The 18,285-nt window shown below is 35.0% G+C and overlaps 1 protein-coding gene across 3 annotated transcripts in view; it reads left to right on the top strand.

Moving 5' to 3' along the window:
* Window positions 1–18,285, top strand: part of DGKI (diacylglycerol kinase iota) — a 5,490,864-nt gene that overhangs the window by 2,125,537 nt on the left and 3,347,042 nt on the right. For all 3 annotated transcript variants that reach the window (XM_044088223.1, XM_044088222.1, XM_044088221.1), the window contains one exon: window positions 3,835–4,034. In XM_044088223.1, coding sequence (XP_043944158.1) covers window positions 3,835–4,034 — 200 coding nt within the window. The remainder of the gene's footprint in view (window positions 1–3,834; window positions 4,035–18,285) is intronic.

The following is an 18,285-nucleotide window of genomic DNA, read 5'->3' as shown; positions in this document are numbered from 1 at the left end:
ATATCAGCTTTGGAAAAATTATATGTAATAACAAGAGGATCAATTGAAAAAAACTAAGAAATTGTGACACAACGTCGGGATATACTTGATAAAAAGAATAGCCCTTTTGTAGAGGTATTTTTGATGAGAAACAAAGCTTATCACAAAACCCATCATTCAGATTTGTATCTGATTTAAAGAGGAGTAGGAAGGGTTCCGTTAGTGGTAAGTAAGACATCTTATACATTAGGAATGGGACTCGTTAGATTGCATGAAGTGGTTTTTGACTTCTGTTCTGTGTATGGTCCCTCTCCCCTCTGCTTTACCTGCCTTCTGACTGTCTGCTTTTCCATTGGCAGCTGAAGGTATACATTTAACTACTGTTGTAGTAATATGATCCTGCACTGTGGCCACTAAAGAAACAATATGGTCAAGAACCCTAACTCTATTCGTTGAGAAATAAGGCTTCTTTCTCAGCTCTCTTAAATAATAATATAGAGGGTTTTTAAAGTTCATTGATATTCACTATACAGTATAGTGAGGATTGTGAGAGAGTCTATGAGGCTATGGGGGAGATTTCTGCTATCCTGTATCCTGGCAATTGTGCCAGGAGTTAAAGTCATTCGGGGATCTACATCTCCGGTTACATAATATCTAAACAGTGTGGCTTATGGTAATTTGTTGATTAAGACATTTAAGTGACTTATATTATACTTACTTTATTCTGTTTAGCACTTTGTTTTTATTAGTAAATAATCATTAGAGAACAGACAACACTGAAGTCAGCTAGTAAAGCAAAGTTGCTTTGGGGTATGCCATAATGAATTGCAGTTTATATATTTCGGTTTGCAAAAAGTTTTTGCCATTTTAATGAAAAGTACACATATAAAAGTATGTTGCGGAGACCATGATGCAAGTGTTTTTAATGGGAGCTGCACCCCACAACTTCCCTCTCATGCGTGTGCCACTTCCCCATATCCCTTTCCTATAAGTAGTCAATAACAAGTCACACCAACAATGGAGGATGTGAGATCTCTACAGTAATTGAGAATTTCACTGAATGTGTTTTTCAATAGAATAGCATGCTCCTGTCTGTAAATTTATGCCATTATGACAAAAACATGCTTAGTAAACATTTCAGCTGATGAAGATTTCTTACTTTCCCCAATGCTGGTACAATGCTAGTGTAGGTGTTTTTGGAGAGGGCAAATTCATGGCATTATATCAAAAAGCACACTCCACAAAATTCCCAATCATTGTACAATGTTTTATTTCCCCAGCGTTGCTGCTAAATATTTTTACTGATAACAAAGAATAGTTCTATCTGCTTAATCATGTATCAGTTTGATAGCTGTCACCAGCCAGATAGGGGTAAACTTTCTAAGATGCCTCTGCTGAAAGCTCATCATCTTTTTTGTTCATGCATGCTGTAATAACTAAATTGTTTCCTTTTTAATGAGAAATACATTTCTTTGCAGAATGCCTGGGTTATGAGGCAAAAGAGAGATGTACTAGCAATTGACATGACACTGTCAAATGTTCCCTACATTAATAGGTCATAAGATGCCTTCTAAATACATCTGGTTTCATAATCTTCCATCCATAACTAATTTCATGTGAACACAAAACCTGTCATCATCACTGATGTTTGTATTTTTAAAATAATAACTCCTAAAACATACATTATAAATCGATGTAGGAAAAATGATGCTTAATGAAGTTTGGTAAATGTGTTATAAGAAAGTACTGCTAATGTCATATAATGAGCATGAACCCATTTCTATAATAATAATAATACGTAAACTAATATTATGGCAGTAAATATTTTTCTTGGTCATGTGAAACTTAGATCTAGATGATTGTTGAAGTGACACCCCAACCCCATGTGTAAAAAGTGGGAAAACAGGTTGTGATGGCAGTTTGATCTTAGAAATACACAGGTGTATGAAGTAAAAATGTAAAAATGATGAGGATTGCAATTATAATCAGCTTAACAAAATGAAGCAACAGGGAATCTGCTGACATTAGGAAAGCAAGTGTAATACATTTCTTTCTGAACTGTGAAATGATGCTTCATTTTTTATATCACTTAGAAACAAAGAATCAACTTTGTTTTGCTTAACTATATCCTTCAATGAAAAATAAACTAAAACCGAGAATATTATACATCAAAATTCCTATCTCAAGATTAACAATAGTGCATATTTTGTTACTAAGAGAAATCTTTTATTTTTTATACATATACATGTCTATTTATGCCTGTTTGTTTACTAACATCATTAGACAATGCATGCAAAATGGTTCCTTTTCAGCCTTAGCTTTTTGCAAAAGATGCAAACATTACTAATATAATTCATATGTTACAACTTGTCACAAAATAAATTGTATAATATAAAACTACCAACCTTATGTTAAGCTATTCAGTTGTAAATATATCTGTCCTTGTAAGATGCTGCAGTTTCCTGAGTAAGAAACATCAATAGTAAGGTTGTACATTTTGGTAAGAGATAGAAGCAAAGATGTTACATACATAGTGGCAAATAGACAACTATATTTTAGCACAATTAGAATTACAGTATGGTGATTTGCCTAAGAAAATATTGTGCACAGATAGTAGAAGACAGTAGAAGATATGCTATGAATTTAATTTTGTGTTAGTAAGAATCTTACTGTATCAAAGGAATGCAGAGATTTACAAAATAAACAGTGCTAGACTATAAATGATCTCTTTACTACATTAACCTGTATGGAAGTATTAAGAAATAAATAGCAATACCATCGCAGTGACAGGACTTAAAGAGAGGGATAATTTACATTATACAATAATGGCTCATTGATATTCAAAAACAAGCACGTTAACTGGACAGTCTGACCAGTCTGTGTGTTGTAAATCAAGCATATATCAATAGAAAAAAAAGTCTGGCCACTGAAGTACCATTGAGCTATTGACATATGCTTAGAGGACAGAACAAAATATGAGAAAAATCAGGTATATTCTGGAAAACTAAAAAATTAGAAATGTTAAGTGATTTTCCTTGTATTTTTGCATTATCCCTGATAGAATCTTGAAATCTCGTCAGTACAAAAAAAAAAAATCAAAAACAAAACAAACTAAAAGAAGCAAAAACAAACAGCAACTGAGATTCTCTTTTCTCCATTGCTTTTCCCGTACTGCACTGATGTACTTCTGCGGAATATCAGTAAACAAGGAAAACATGTAGGAACACTACAGGGCCCTGTACAAAGACATTATTTAAGAAAGATAAGCATTTTCTTTCTTAAATAAACACATTATATAATAGCAATAATCACCCGTTTACTGGTATATCAAGATTTACCAATGGTTGGCTTTGTTTAATCACTCAAGCTTTGCCCTAGTGATCAAATCATGCCAACCATGGGTAAATCCTGATACAACCATGCACAGTCATGAATTATTACACCAACCATGGGCAAATCCTGATATACCCATGCAAAGTCATGGATTATTGCTTAATTAGGTCAACGTTATTCATTAAGGTGAAGTTTCCTCAAGTATTGTTCATTAGAATGTGGCTGAAAAGAAATTACTGTGTTTCTCATTTAGTACAATAATCTACTGAAATGACTTGCATTTAAAGATTTCCTTTTTTAATTTTCTTGGAGACTTGATTTAGTATATACTCATATTTCTGAATGAATTCCATTCATAATAATGCATCTGGTCAAGAATATTAAATATTAACTTTCAAGTATGTATCAAGAATTATCGTTATTAATAAAAACTTTTATAGTAAAAAATAAATGCTTTAATTCATAAACTTTATTTGCATATCAAACCTTTAACATTGATTCTTATATTTCGTTTCTTTTCAGGCTGCCCTTCAGGTTGGTGGTCATGGGGAAAGATTGCATCAGTGCCGTGAAGTCATTTTGACAACATTTAAAACAATCCCCATGCAAGTAGATGGGGAACCGTGTCGCCTAGCACCTTCGACTATTCATATTTCCTTAAGAAATCAGGCCAACATGATTCAGAAAAGCAAGAGAAGGACGTCTATGCCATTATTAAATGAGTGAGTCTTCTAATGCATTTTTGAACTAAGTTTTGATTTTTGTGTCTATGTATTTGTATGCACATAATTAAAATAATGAGCTTTTTCAACGCTTAAAGGTCACAGCGGTTAGTTATATGGGTACATACTCTTCATTGCAAAAACTGTTTTCCTTTATGTATCACTCTTCTCACATTTTACTAAGGACATATATGTATTACACATTGGAAAAAAGATTGCTGTAGCAGTCTTTTCATAGTACTGAGAAAATGACTGAAAACAGGCTTTTCTGATATCAAAAGTATTTGTTTATTTTTATAAATATATCCTTTGTTGAGCGGGTTAGTCTCTCTAGGCTAGCAACCTCTTTCAATAAAGATGCAAGGTGGTGTTCATACTACAAGGGGACATTTGATAAGGGCATTGATGAACTTGCCCCTGCTATTTTTTATAGGTATCATGAGATTTTTTACATTCAGCTAGACTACTACAAACTCAAGTAGGTGGACATTGGTTTAATGTTTCATCTGAAGAACGACACATGCAGGAGTGTAGCACCCCCTTGTGCTACACACTTAAAACATACTATGCTATCATTTTGGGTCTATATTAAATCAGTGAACACTTAAAAAAGCGAACGCTGATTGATCGACCTTATGTAAGTGAAAGCTTACAATCTCGAACAGTCAAATCAGTGATTTTTTTCCTAGGGGAAAAAGATCGCTGATCCAAAACACATACACACAACACAAGCACACCAAACAAACATAAATCCACACGCATACACCTAAAATCTGACACCTAACCCTACACTAAACTATGCACACACCACTAACTATCCACTTACCTTAACCCAAACCCTAACCCTAAGGTCCATCACTATCGCACACTCACCTCACCCGCTCCCTAACCCTAACTCACCTAAATCCGTCCTAACCCTCATGTCCACAAAATCGCACACATATCTAACCTGAGCCCTAACCCTAACTCACCTAACCCACCCTAACACTCACATCCACACAATTGCACACTTACCTGAATCTGACCCGTAACTTTCCACCACAGCACTGAAAATACCAAAGCAACAGAAAAGGACAACTGAATTCTTTCCCCTAGGAAAAAATTTGAGCTTCTGTTGCTTTGATGTTTTTAACTTTCGCTAAAATAAGGTTGATCAATCAGCGTTTGCTTGTTTAAGTGTGCGCTGATCTAATATAGACCCATCGTTTTGACATTTGTAAACTATACTCACTTTTAAATGTATTTTTTCTGTGTGTGTGTGTGTGTGTGTGTGTGTGTGTGTGTGTGTGTGTGTGTGTGTGTGTATTATATATCTAAATATTGTGTATATCTTTAAAATATCTTTAGAATATTACTATATATATATATATATATATATATATATATATATATATATATATATAGGTTTACTATTGAAATTCCAAATCTTCTGCGGTCAACCGTTCAGAATGTTGACCCAAAATTCTGCAATTGGAATTTCGAATCAGCAACCAAGGTGAAAATGAATATATCAACATCCTTAGTTCAGTGTATTTGACGTCACCTCCTGCTATGTACATTAATGTACCATTACACTGTACAGTCAATGGTACGTTACTTGTACTATTTTGCAGGGCCACAACCCCCCCTGCAAAATAGTAGAAGTAACGTACCATTTACTGTACAGTGTAACAGTACATTACTTGTACTATTTTGCAGGGAGGTTGTGGCCCTCACATCCCCTGCATATTTAATATACCAACTCCCAGATCACACTACAGTGAGAAAATGGGCAAATTTCCTGTTCCTCACTGAACCATGATCTCACTGCACAATGTTAAACTCAAATACTTGAACTATGCTACCCATTCTCTGTAATGTAGTCAATACATTTTGGTTTGACATTCTGCCAACTTGAAAACTGCCTTTCCACCTCATGCCGGTTGACCAATGCAATTCCCAAGTTTTGAATGTAAACCTATATACATATATATATATATATATATATATACATATATATATATATATATATATATATATATATGTATATTATATGGGTCTAATTTACAAGATCAAGTTAACACATGATCGAAACTTACAAAACTGAGACCAGCATGCTAAAAATGCATAATAACAAAAGCCGATGAGAAACCAATACTGCATATAGCAGGATAACATACCTACACAGCACATCCCTTCAGGAAACATTGGCAGATGTTATTCATCATGTACTGTACCGTGAATAGCCTAGTTATGCAGTCCTGTTATATGCGATACTTTGGATTTCGTTTTTCATCAGCTTTTGTTATTATGCATATTCTGCATGCTGGTCTCAATTTTAGAAGTTCCGATCGTTTGTTAACTCAGTCTTGTAAAACAGACCCATATGTGTATACACACACACACACACACACACACATATATATATATATATATATATATATATGTATATATATATATATATATATATATATATCAATGTTCTAAACAGATATGTCACACATGATGATGTGTTTACTTCTGATTATAAACAATTGAAATAGTTTGACATCCATCTAAGAAATCATCAAATAATACATACAAGCTATGCACACTGAGTATTCACAAATAAATTGAGTTGTCTTACATATAATACATATCTATTAGTTGTCACAATTGTGTAATATAATGAATTTGTGCATAGATATTTGATAGCAAAGGTCTCAAACATTTTTGAAGATATATGAATAAGTCCTCAGTTAAAAGTCCATGTCCAGAAAATGAGGGTCTGACTGGATGTGAAACTTGTTTTTTTATGAATCTTGAGTAATAAGTAAAATGTTTGATTATGACAGATATGGGAACTTTGTTACAGTTTGATTTTTGTCAGAAATAATACCTTGAGAGACCCCCTTTTAAGAATCGCATCAGTTTTGTGCATAACAACACACCTTTATTGTTTTAACTAATAATAATAATATTATAATTAGTCTGAAGATGCTTCAGTGCCTGTCTTTGTCCCCTAGGTAGATTACGGCAAAAGTCTTGAAAAATTCATTCTGATCATTATAAACTTAAACACTAAATTCTCAAAAATATGTACCGAAGGATAATAAAGGTACTAAAAATAAATGCTGTTTGCTTAAATTAATTACATCATTACTAGTAATGTGCTGACATATAGGTCTATGCTCAGCTCAGTAATGTATATGCTTTAATTACTAGGAGAGTACATATATGAGTAACTTAAAATGATGGCACAAAATTCAAGCCTTTATTAAGAAGAGCATATTCATCAGTGCTCAATTAATAAGGCCTTAACTTTACAATTAAATAATTTGCATCATTTCTAAGTCCAGCTGTTTGTTTATTATTTCCATGAAAATTCTCATCAAATTGTTATTTTGTCCTGTGTTTCTACCCAGCTTTTTTATATGCAAAGGGTTGCAAAATGCATAAGGAACAGCACCCACACTGTAATAATTAAATGACAGAGAAGAATCAATTGATTAAGCCGTCATTGTCTGCATTAGAAGCATCTGAAAAAAGTCAGTGGTAGAATATGTTATCTTCGAAATAGATTTTTAAAGGTACAAAATTGCTATATGCACTTAGTTTTAGTAATCTGTCTAGTAAAAATATAAGTACTGTCAGTGAAATGCACTGTGCATTTCTTTTTCCACCAAGTGAATGCTACAGCATTGCAGTCCCGTTTGTATTTCCACATCACGTTGTTTAATTGTTCATGCATATTGATTTAAAAGCATATTATACAGGATATCAGAACATTTTTACATTAATTTAATTTTGTTAGATATCACCTTATGTAAATTACCATTATTTATCTCTTATAATTCAACTTAATGCTGTAAAGACATTACAGAAGATGCATCACCCATCATTTTTTAAGGATTTTCTCATTATCAAGTCCCATATTTAGTTCCATTTGCACTTGCAATCCCCTGGGAACCATTTACAATTTTAATTTCATTTTTAAAATCTGATAATGCCAAATAGTAGATCTCAGCTTTTTAAAATTTGTTGTAAGCATGTTGAACAGCTGAAGAATAGTTTGCAGAGTGTTAGCTGAATAACCATCAGGTAAAGAAAGGCTTTCTGACTATTCAAATTTTGGTGAAACCTAGCCCTAATGTGGGGCACTTTTGGGCGAGGAATAAGATGAAGGGTTAACCTAGGTATTGTATTCTCATTTTGAGTGAAATAATCAGTTCTGGATATTAGACTTGGTCATTGATTTGACTGTGGAAGTCTCCTCTAAACGCTTGGAGGGTTTTCTTACACCTCTTCTCTCCTCTAGATCTCCCCCCTCGCCAAGTGGAAGACCATTAGACACATTGGATCCATTGCCTTTGGACCCATCTTGTGGGCAGGATACTATTGTTGTGGACACCAATAAGGACCCTGACTTTATTACTGCCTTCAACACAAACTCAAGGCATATTTGTTCCATTATGAGGAAGAACTGGTTTTATCATGAATTTTATCTCCTATCTTCAGAGGGTAATAACCTTAAAGATATTTTACAGAGAAATAATGTGATCACAATAAAGGGCACATCTACTTGTGGGTGTTGCAAATGGTGCAGATACCTGCAGTAGGTAACTCTTTCATCATTGGGGAGAGGAAATATTTCATCAATCACAAAATTAATTGTAAAACGAAGGCCATAGTATTGTTGGTAAAACGGATAGACGCTTCTGTGACCGTATATACCAACACATTATCAACAATAAGCGACAACGCATTGTCAAAACATATTCTTAACAACAGCGCCACAGCTTCCTGTTTATGGGCATTGACCATATCAGCATGGATATCAGAGGTGGCCCACAATCTCATTGTTGAGACTCGTGAGCTCGAATGGCAACTCCAACTTTTCATTTCCTAAACTGTAATATTGCTGCTATTCTTAAATATAAGAGCTACCTTAGATAATACTTTTACTCTTAAACCTATCCCATTGGTCAACTCCAAGGACAGTGAATAATGTTGCATATATTGCCATTGAATGTTCTATTCCATCTATAGTTTAAAGTAATAGCAACTTTAACATATTGATTTCCTTTGATATGTAGCTTTTTCATATTGCTTGCTCCTGTTAGGTGACCCGATGCAGTAGTACATTTAGTTGCTCTTGTTTATTGATATTTACTATATACAACTTTAGCTTCACATTTCATTTAGAATGTTTTTATTCTTTTATATAAGTTTTACAGGGCATACTATGTATTTGTTTTCACCCGCTCTCCTTGTTATTGTTGCCCTTTTAAGTTTCATACATTGTGCCAGTTACTTTTAAATGCATTTGGTTTTAATCCTTTCAACTTTTGGTCTTGAAATAAATTCTTTTACATCGTTCTGGCTGCAGTGGTGTTCCGTTTTTGTTTTCAGTGAGTTTATTTGTTTCTTATTTAACTAGTTCTGGATATTAAATAAGCCACTTAACTGTTCAAAGTTGCACTGCCACAAAAGCATTGTTTGGTGATCAGTGAGAAAATGTACAAGAGAATGTGCAAAAAAAAAAAAGTTTCCTTACAGAAGAATTGCAGCATGTAAAATGGAAGATAGAACTTACACAAAATGGATGGAGGACTAGTAGGCAAGGACCAGCAAATATAATGATCACATCATTGACTTGCATGAAACAGTGGAAGTAATTATGTTTACAGAAGCTTGGATGAGTGATTTAATGGAGGAAGTGCAACCTAAAGGCTGCATGTATAAGCAAATTGACAATGGGGAAAGGAAGGGAAGGTTCATGGAAGGGATGAGAAACCTAGACATTTTCTTTTCAGATGTGATAATTTTAAGTGGTGAAAGTGGCTATTAAAAAAGGTGGCCTTACAAAAGTGTTTACAGTGGGAAACTCAAACAATAAAAGCATTGTCAGTAGGGGGTTCAGTACATGTTATTAATTCCAGCTCTAACTACTTTTAGAAAGCAAGGAATGATGATGAAGTTGGTGCAGAAAATAATTCAGAGAGAGTCAACATACTGGGTACATATGGAAGAAGAGGCAATGAGGATATACATGGAAGAGGGAAACAGGTATGATGGAGTCAAAGGTTATGCATGCAGTCACCTGGGTGACCACCAGTAAAAATTATGAATGCTCTTTGTCATAGGAGCCAAGTACCTGGGTGAGGGAAAGGTGAGAAATGGAAGGAAAAGATCTGCCAGTATGATGCCCTAACCTGATATTAGTAGTGGTAGTGATCAAAAGTGATTGGCAGAAGGGGGTTCTAGACGATGTCATATATAAGGATGGAGTTAGATTGTCTGTAAAGGATGATAAGAGGTGAAGGGAGTTCTGGGGAAATGTTGAAGGCTCATCGAAAGGAAGTGAATAAAAAGGTATGTATATGCACTTCAAACGAAAGAAAACTGAAAGACAAAACAGGCTGGACCTATTATGAAATGGGTTGGTGGAGCAGTGCATAGCAAGAAGGAGGAAGACAGGGCTGGCATTCTAGCAGCTGAAAATAAAGATGGGTAAAGCAAGAGTATGAATGCAGTGGCGTTATGCCTGATATGTTGCCTTAATTCCTACATTTGTGTTTGATTCTTCTCTGAGGCATTCCTTCCTGAAAATGACAGTTTCAACGGACAGGTTTCTGTATATAACAAAAGTGTGCATGAAATAAGTTATGAAATGTGGTCCTTAAAAGTGGAGTGGCAAACCTGAATGATTAGGGATTGAAGGAACATGCAAAGCATATGGAAGACTGAGTGAATTCTTATTTCTACTACCACTTGATATGATGAAGAATGGAAACTGACTCATTTGAGTGACAAAAGTGGGGATTCAGTTTTTAAATTTATATATTATACCGTGCTTGTGTTTACTTTATCGCTATTTGCATACAGGTAGGTCTCAGTTTTGAAAGGTCCTAGAAGATGTGTGCTGAAAATGTAATGCATTTGTGAATTAAACTTTTAAAGCTTTGATAGGTACAATGATACAAATATTCTGTTTTATAATGTATATTTGACTAAATCAAGAGCAGCTGAAAAAGGAAAAAGTAATTTTAATACTGTTTAAATAGAGGAGAATAGAAAAAGACTGCAATTATATGTAAATAGTACTTTTTGCAGATATGTGAATGATGACATAATATTGATCCAGCAGAGGGTAAACAAAACAAAGAGAAGGCAAAATGGAATGAAGTGGGAGCTTGGTAATGATGGCCAAAATGGTTCTTGTGGTGGACGTTAAAGGGGTACAGCCATTATGATCTGCCAGTATGAAGCCATATGGGATAATTATCGGGGCATCTTTTATGACCTGTAATATGTGTACGATGATGCTTACATGCAAAGAAGTGCTGGGAGCAGAATAGGAGAATTATTTTGTTTGAATTAATATTTATTTGTTGAAAAATGTTTTGCATTATGTGTTGCATGCAAGAGGTTGTTTAAATTGTATGTAAGGGATTAAAAAAGGTTTTGGCAAGAATAATTAAAAAAGGGGGGTGGGAGGTTACTGTACTAATGACCATGGAAAGGAGAAAACACATATTTAAGTAGTGATTTTGGTATATTCAATTATTTGCTTTTTGTGAAGGACTTACAGTCCAGTGTTTATGAATACAGTTAGTACTAGAAAATATCTAGCTATATTTATTTTAAAATGCATAGTTACTAAAACAAAATAAGGTTTGGGTATGTGAGGAGAAGGAAAACAGAGGTAAAGGTAAGAGTCAGGATAGGAATAGGAGTAAGAAAGATGAAAAGCTTCAGTGAAAGGGAGAGAATAACAAAACGACAATTTGGAGTTATTGGTAAATAGTTGGAACTTAGGACTAGGCACAGCACATTCTGTAATGTTGACAGATATCCACTGGGCATAGTGACCAAGCAGCTAATGGGACAAACATTGTTAATTCTTTTGTTTCTACAAAAGGATTCTAAAGATCTAGCTCTAAATGGGACAAAGACGGGAGGATGTGGAGGCAATGCAAAAATGGGCAATCTGGAATGCAGGAGGTATTGACAACCTTACTAAAAGACGTATAAATTCAGCATAACCCAAAAGCCAGTGTTTTAATGACACTAAGAATGTATTGATGGAATTAGTTATTTAAGGGTATATAGGTTTTGTCAAATGTGATCTTTAGATGATCACATTAGCATTATGTTGAATTTTATGGAATGTATTGAAAGTGAGGGCTTGGTCAGGCAGAACTTATTTGATTGATGTGTATGAGGCCATCAATATGGGAAGCTGGACACTTATGTTGAGGGTGGCTGGACATGTGGTAGGGCAAGGTAAACAGAAGAACTGATTAAGTGTTCCTTGTTCATAGTAAAATACTAAGCTTTAAGTCTGCAGATTATTACAAGTCTAGCCAATGACTAGAAGTCAGAATCAAACCTGTACCTTGTGTCTGTGTAGCAAAGACTTTAACCATTATTCCAGTCCTTCCCCTTAAGACATCTTGGTATGTAAGCATAAGGTTTGTAGCAAAACAAGCAGATAAAACATCCATTTGCAGTGAGAGAAATGCATAGCCCTTCACACATCCTGCAATTTAAAATTCTAGGAAAACAACTGCATCCTGCAGTGGTAGCCTATGATTTGACTTATGATGTTATATTAGGAAATATTTTCTCAATTTTAATAGGATGTGGAAAATGTGAGAGGAGGGGAAAATCCATTGACATTATTATGGTAGGCGGATACTCTTAAAAAAAGTAAAGCAATAGCTTGATATGCTTATTCAGTATTAGAAAATGACACTCATATAGAGATCCAGAATCAAAGCTCGAAGATGGAAGTTAGAATATAAGATACAAAAGTGAGATAGATTCTCTTTGTTATATGGTAAAGGGGACCCTGTATTTCAACAGAAACCTGCTCAGTTATGGAGCAACAGAAACCCAGTACTATAAGAAAAGCAAGTAAAGAAACTGAACACTGAAGTAAAAATCAGGTTGAATAAAATGGGAAGATGATATGTTATATAGGATTAAAGAGAATATAATCATGAATTAAAGGGTGACCTCTTATAACATAAGCAAAGACAGAAAGGACATTTTACACTTACTGTTAGTGACAAAATTATGTAGTGTATAGTGTACTAGTAACAAAATTTGAACTTACTCTCCTGTTAAGGGTCACTTGGAAGGGACAAAAGAAATGAAAAAGTATTAGCTAGATTTTATGGGCCAGGCATAATGAAAGAAAGAAAGTGCCGGTGTTTCCTCTTCAGAATGTCAGAAAACTGAACACCATCCCGGATTTGTTAGTCCATTGATTCTAATACCTAGCCTAGAGATTCTACTTGAGCATATTGCCATGGACATTGTGGGACCATAGTAAACTCTTGTAATGGGTATCAGCACATACTAGTAATAATGGAATATGCTACAAAATTTACTGAAGCTGAGCCATTGTATATGGCTAATGCTATGGTAGTTGCCAGAGAACTCATATTGCTATTCTCCAGAGAGAGTTTTACTAAACAGGTACTTACTAACAAAGGCACTCCTTTTATATGAAGGATATTGCATCATTTATGTCAATGTTCTATAGTTAAACAATATACCAGCTGCAGACTGATAGATTACAGTACAGGTTAAACACTGAAATCCATGCAAAGGAATATTACTTAAGCATATAGTAAAAACTAGCACCACTTGCTATCCTACTTAGTGTTTGCAATAAGACAGGTGCAATGAGATTTACTCACTTGGGATGTGGCCCACATGTCAAACAGCTTACAGCTTAGAATTTTAGCTCTGCCTATTTTTCATTATTCTGACAGGAAATATGTTTTTTTTCTCGAAGATAACTATTCAAATACATCTTGGAAGAAACATAAATATCTGCCCTATTGTTTTTTTTTTCTTCAGTTTAGTGTTAGAACTTTTCTTTTTTTATTTTTCTTGTCAAAAAGTTTTCAACAGGAGATACAGACGAGTAACTCGAAGAGCTCACATCAGGAAAATGCAGTGAAGAGGGAACTTCAATCCATTATTACAAATATTCAAGAACTCGCAATCAAAATAGACAAGCTGGACGATAAAACTGATAAGATAAAACAGGATAGCAGTAAACAACTAAATCTACTCAATGAAATAATCAAGAAGCATGCTGAACAGATTTCCTCTATTGAAGAAACAGATTCTGATATTGATGGTAGAGTGTCTGAGTGTGAAAACTAGCGTCTATATTAGAAGATCGAATGTTTAGGTGATCGAACACCTAAACATCAATCTCCTAATATCGAACCACACAATGTCGAATGTCCCAGGGGAAACACGTCCCTCGGCCACAACAAAAAAAAACATTACTTTACATCTAAATTAAGTGGGGGGCTGTGCCCCCCACACACACCCTAACTAAATATACCAACTCCGATATTGCTCAACAGTAGGGAAATAGCAAACTCTGGTGAATGGCCAAGGGAAATCTTTCCCTGTGTTAAATCCTCCGTTCGCTGATTTTTGCTTTTGATATTAGAAGATCGATGTTTAGGTGTTCGATCTCCTAAACATTCGGTCTTCTATTATAGACCCTGAAAACCTGAATGAGTTTTTGCTGAAGCAGAATAATAAACTTCTAGCAAAAGTAGACAGTTTAGAGAGTAGATCAAGGAGAAACAATCTAAGAATCTACGGGATACCAGAAAAAGAAGAGGGCAACAACATGATTCAGTTTCTGAATAAATTGTTACTCACAGGGCTAAATTTGCCTGAATCTCTTTCATTTGGAATTGAAAGAGCTCAAAACCAGTTTCAGTTGGAAATTCATCTCCCCCAGATGTTCAACTCTCCTGTCAAAATAAATGGCAAAAACATTCATTTTGACAGTGATTATACTTCTTCCGTTGTTGCCAAAAGGAACGAATGTATCCCTTTAATAAAGTCCCTTAAAAAAAAATCTAAAATTAAAGCTCAAGTGCTTTTATAAAAATATACCTGCTTGATGGTGAGAAGATTTTTGGCTCTTTATAAGAAGCTATAAACTTTGTCCAGAAGAAAAATCTAATATCTTAGACTGAAGATATGGACTGGTCAGCACAACGTCTGAAGATACATGCAACAAAAAATGGATGGACTATAAAATAAGGCACTCATAAAAAACTGAAAGATAGATAGAATGGACTTTTTTAATGCATGTGTATTCAGCAGGGTAAATAGTGATATTTACTATATTTTTTCTATCTACTTTATTTTACGTTTTTATCTAAAAATCTTTAAATATCCTTTGCATATTAATTTGCTAAACATAAACTTCTTTCGTGTGTGTAATTGGTGGGGTAATACACTTGTGCTTATTTAAATTACAAGGGTGCAAGTGGTTATAATAGTAGCTTTGACTTCTTAATTAGATATCTTAGTATATTAAGAGGTTAGTGACCTTTTAATTGTAATTAGATAGGGAGCTATAAAAAATGTATATAGTGTTTTTTTTTAAATGTATATAGTGTTTTTTTTTCTTTTCTCACCTTCTTTGGCTATTTATCTTCTTTTGTGATTTCTTGTACTATATTGGGGAGCCATATGGCTTAGATGTGGGTAGTAGTAATTAAATATGAAGTGGGGGAAAAATGGATGTGTTGTTGTTTATTTACATTAGGTGTCTATGAGAAACATCCTAGAAATGTGATAGTTGTTAATTTCTACCTATTTGGACAATGTGATCTTTTTATCTGGCATGAAATAATTAGATTAGTACTGTACTGTTATGTTATGACCGGATTTTTCCTTTTTTGTTGGTTTTGTGGGGTTTGAAATGATGCCATTGAACTAATGCATCTGTGGGTCATTTTAAGATGCTTCAGAGTGTCTCAAGCATTTCTTTTTGTTTTTCTTGCTCTGTGTGCTCTGCTTTCATGCCTGAGGAACATTGGATGTTGTTTTAGTTGGATTCAGGTCCGCAAGCCGAGTTTGATAAGCAGAATGAAGTGTAGTCGCAAGTAGCAGCAGCTCATATTAAACTAAACCAGCTGGTGACCTTTAACCCAAAATTAGACATCTGGAATCCTGCAATGGCAACTGTAAGAAAACCAGAAAGAAAATATGACTTCAACTGCAGTTGTTAAACAAGATATAAGAGGACGACATCAACATAATAAATGTCATTTGATGCAGAAGAAATGAAAGGAAACATCAGAACATTAAATAAGGTACATGATCGGGGGGGGGGGTAAAGAGAAAAGTCAGGTTCAATAGTTTAATATCAGTGCTTCATGCAGAGTACATTGGGATCTATTTTTTTTTTAATGACATTCGCTGTAAACTAATTTATATATCAGATATAGTAATGATCTGGAAATGAAATTTAAATACTATGGTAACACATTCCCCCAGATTCAACAAATGTCTGTGCACAAATAACTTCTTCCTGCATGGAAGGGACTGTTCCCATGCAACATGGCAGCATGCCATGCATATGTATGAAGGCACGCTGCCATGCTCTAATACGTACATGGGGATGTGTACGAGCACAGGGGCTGTGTCTGAGAGCAGTGTTCTCACAATACACATGCCCCCACACACCAAAATTGCCGTATGGCAATCTAAAAATAGCGAGATTGCTTGTCACACCTCTCAACCCGTTAGAGTAAGAAATTTGGACAAAGCCATAAGGGACAACTGCTAAATATTGCTATTACAAACTTAGAAAGTTGATTGAATAACAGTTTTAAATTAGCATGAATTTTGTGAAGGGTATGACGTCTAAAACACACACCTTGCAATCCATTAGAGTAAGAAATCTGGACAAGCCATAAGGGACAACTGTGAAATATTAATATTACAAAGTTAGAAAGTTGATAGAATAACAGGTTTTGCATTAGCATGAATTTTCTGAATGGTATGAAGTATAAAATGCAAATGTCTGTCATTATTGTCAAACTTCAATCTTTAATGATGTGCCAGAGAGCCGCAAGTTTATGAAAAGTGGACCAAGAATATAAGACAAAAATCTGGACATACTGTGAAAAGTTATATGTCATCAACATTTGCAAAGCACAGCCCCCAACAAATAAATCTTTTTTATTTTCACATATGCAATAAAGTTTAAGCGTAGCTGTACGGGTGTTTCCGTTGCTTAGCTATGCTTAGCCCAGCTTAAATGGCACAAAAAGTTAAATGGCAATAGACATCCAACATAGACAGGAATATAATAGTGTAGTGGTTAAAACATGTACCTTATATAAAGTCATTTGCAGTTCGAGCCTTATCAAAGCCATTTCCATTTTGTATGCGAAATCATTACAATTTTAATTTATTTGTATATTTATGTAGGAAGTAACTTATATTTCTCAGCCAGAGTAGTGTATTAGGCCCAGATGTGAGGTATCAGTGTAATAAAGTTGTGAAACCCCCATATAAACACAAGTGCCCCATACATTATAGTCACATAAGAATAAATGTAATGAAAGCACATTGAGGGATGTCAGGGAAGGTAAACAAATGTATAGTATGTGAGGATCGATTAATCAATCCCATACAGGTGGTAGTCCATGAAATAAAACATAAGCAATGCTAAACATTGCACAGTTATGCTGACTGGGTGTAAGCATTGTGTAAATATGAATGCAAAGCAATGAGTAGCCCGGCTAAGTGGATTTGACCATTGGTAAGCAGTGCTCAACCTGCCCCTTTAAGCACTGCCAATCTTAGGTAAGCAGGTTTGCCCCTAGCTTAGTTTAGCTCAGCATATTCAAAAATGTCCACTCACAACAAAGTGTGGGAAATCAGCCATATTTAAACCATGCAGGTGGAAATACAGCTCGTAACTGGTTGTAGCTCCCCACTATAGGTGGTATGGTAAGCGTTGGAGAGGGCCTGCGCTTTTGGGTGCAGTGCTGGGGCATACAGGAGTCCAAGGTCATGGTAGGACTCCTTGTATAAAAACATGACATGAAACTGCTGCAGGACCAGTTCTATGGCTCCCAATACAAAGTGGAAGCCTTGGAAAGTCTCGCCCATTATCTGACCAATGCCACTGGTATCCCTTGGATTGGTGAGCAGGTCTGGCACCACTATGCCGACTTGAAGTGGAGGAAGAGGGAGCTCTTGGAACAGTGGGTCCAAGTAGCACAACAGAGGGGTGATGTAACTCCAGTAAGTATTCATAGCAATAACTGTTAACCAAATTCCAGTCTGTGTATGTGATGGATAGGTATGGATAAATGTTTCTCTATCTTCATTACAGCTCCAGCTGAGTGGATTGTGAAGCAGGAAGCCCATGCCAGCAGGTTGCAAAGGCTGCATCATGAGGCTGGTGAGTAACAGTTTAGCTTGCAGTATTCATACC

This window comes from Protopterus annectens, chromosome 11.part0 (genome assembly GCF_019279795.1).
Source record: "Protopterus annectens isolate FY-2018-M chromosome 11.part0, PAN1.0, whole genome shotgun sequence".
NCBI classification, from domain to species: domain Eukaryota; kingdom Metazoa; phylum Chordata; order Ceratodontiformes; family Protopteridae; genus Protopterus; species Protopterus annectens.
Note: the sequence above shows the minus strand (reverse complement) of the source record. Positions and strands in the feature narration are given on the sequence as shown.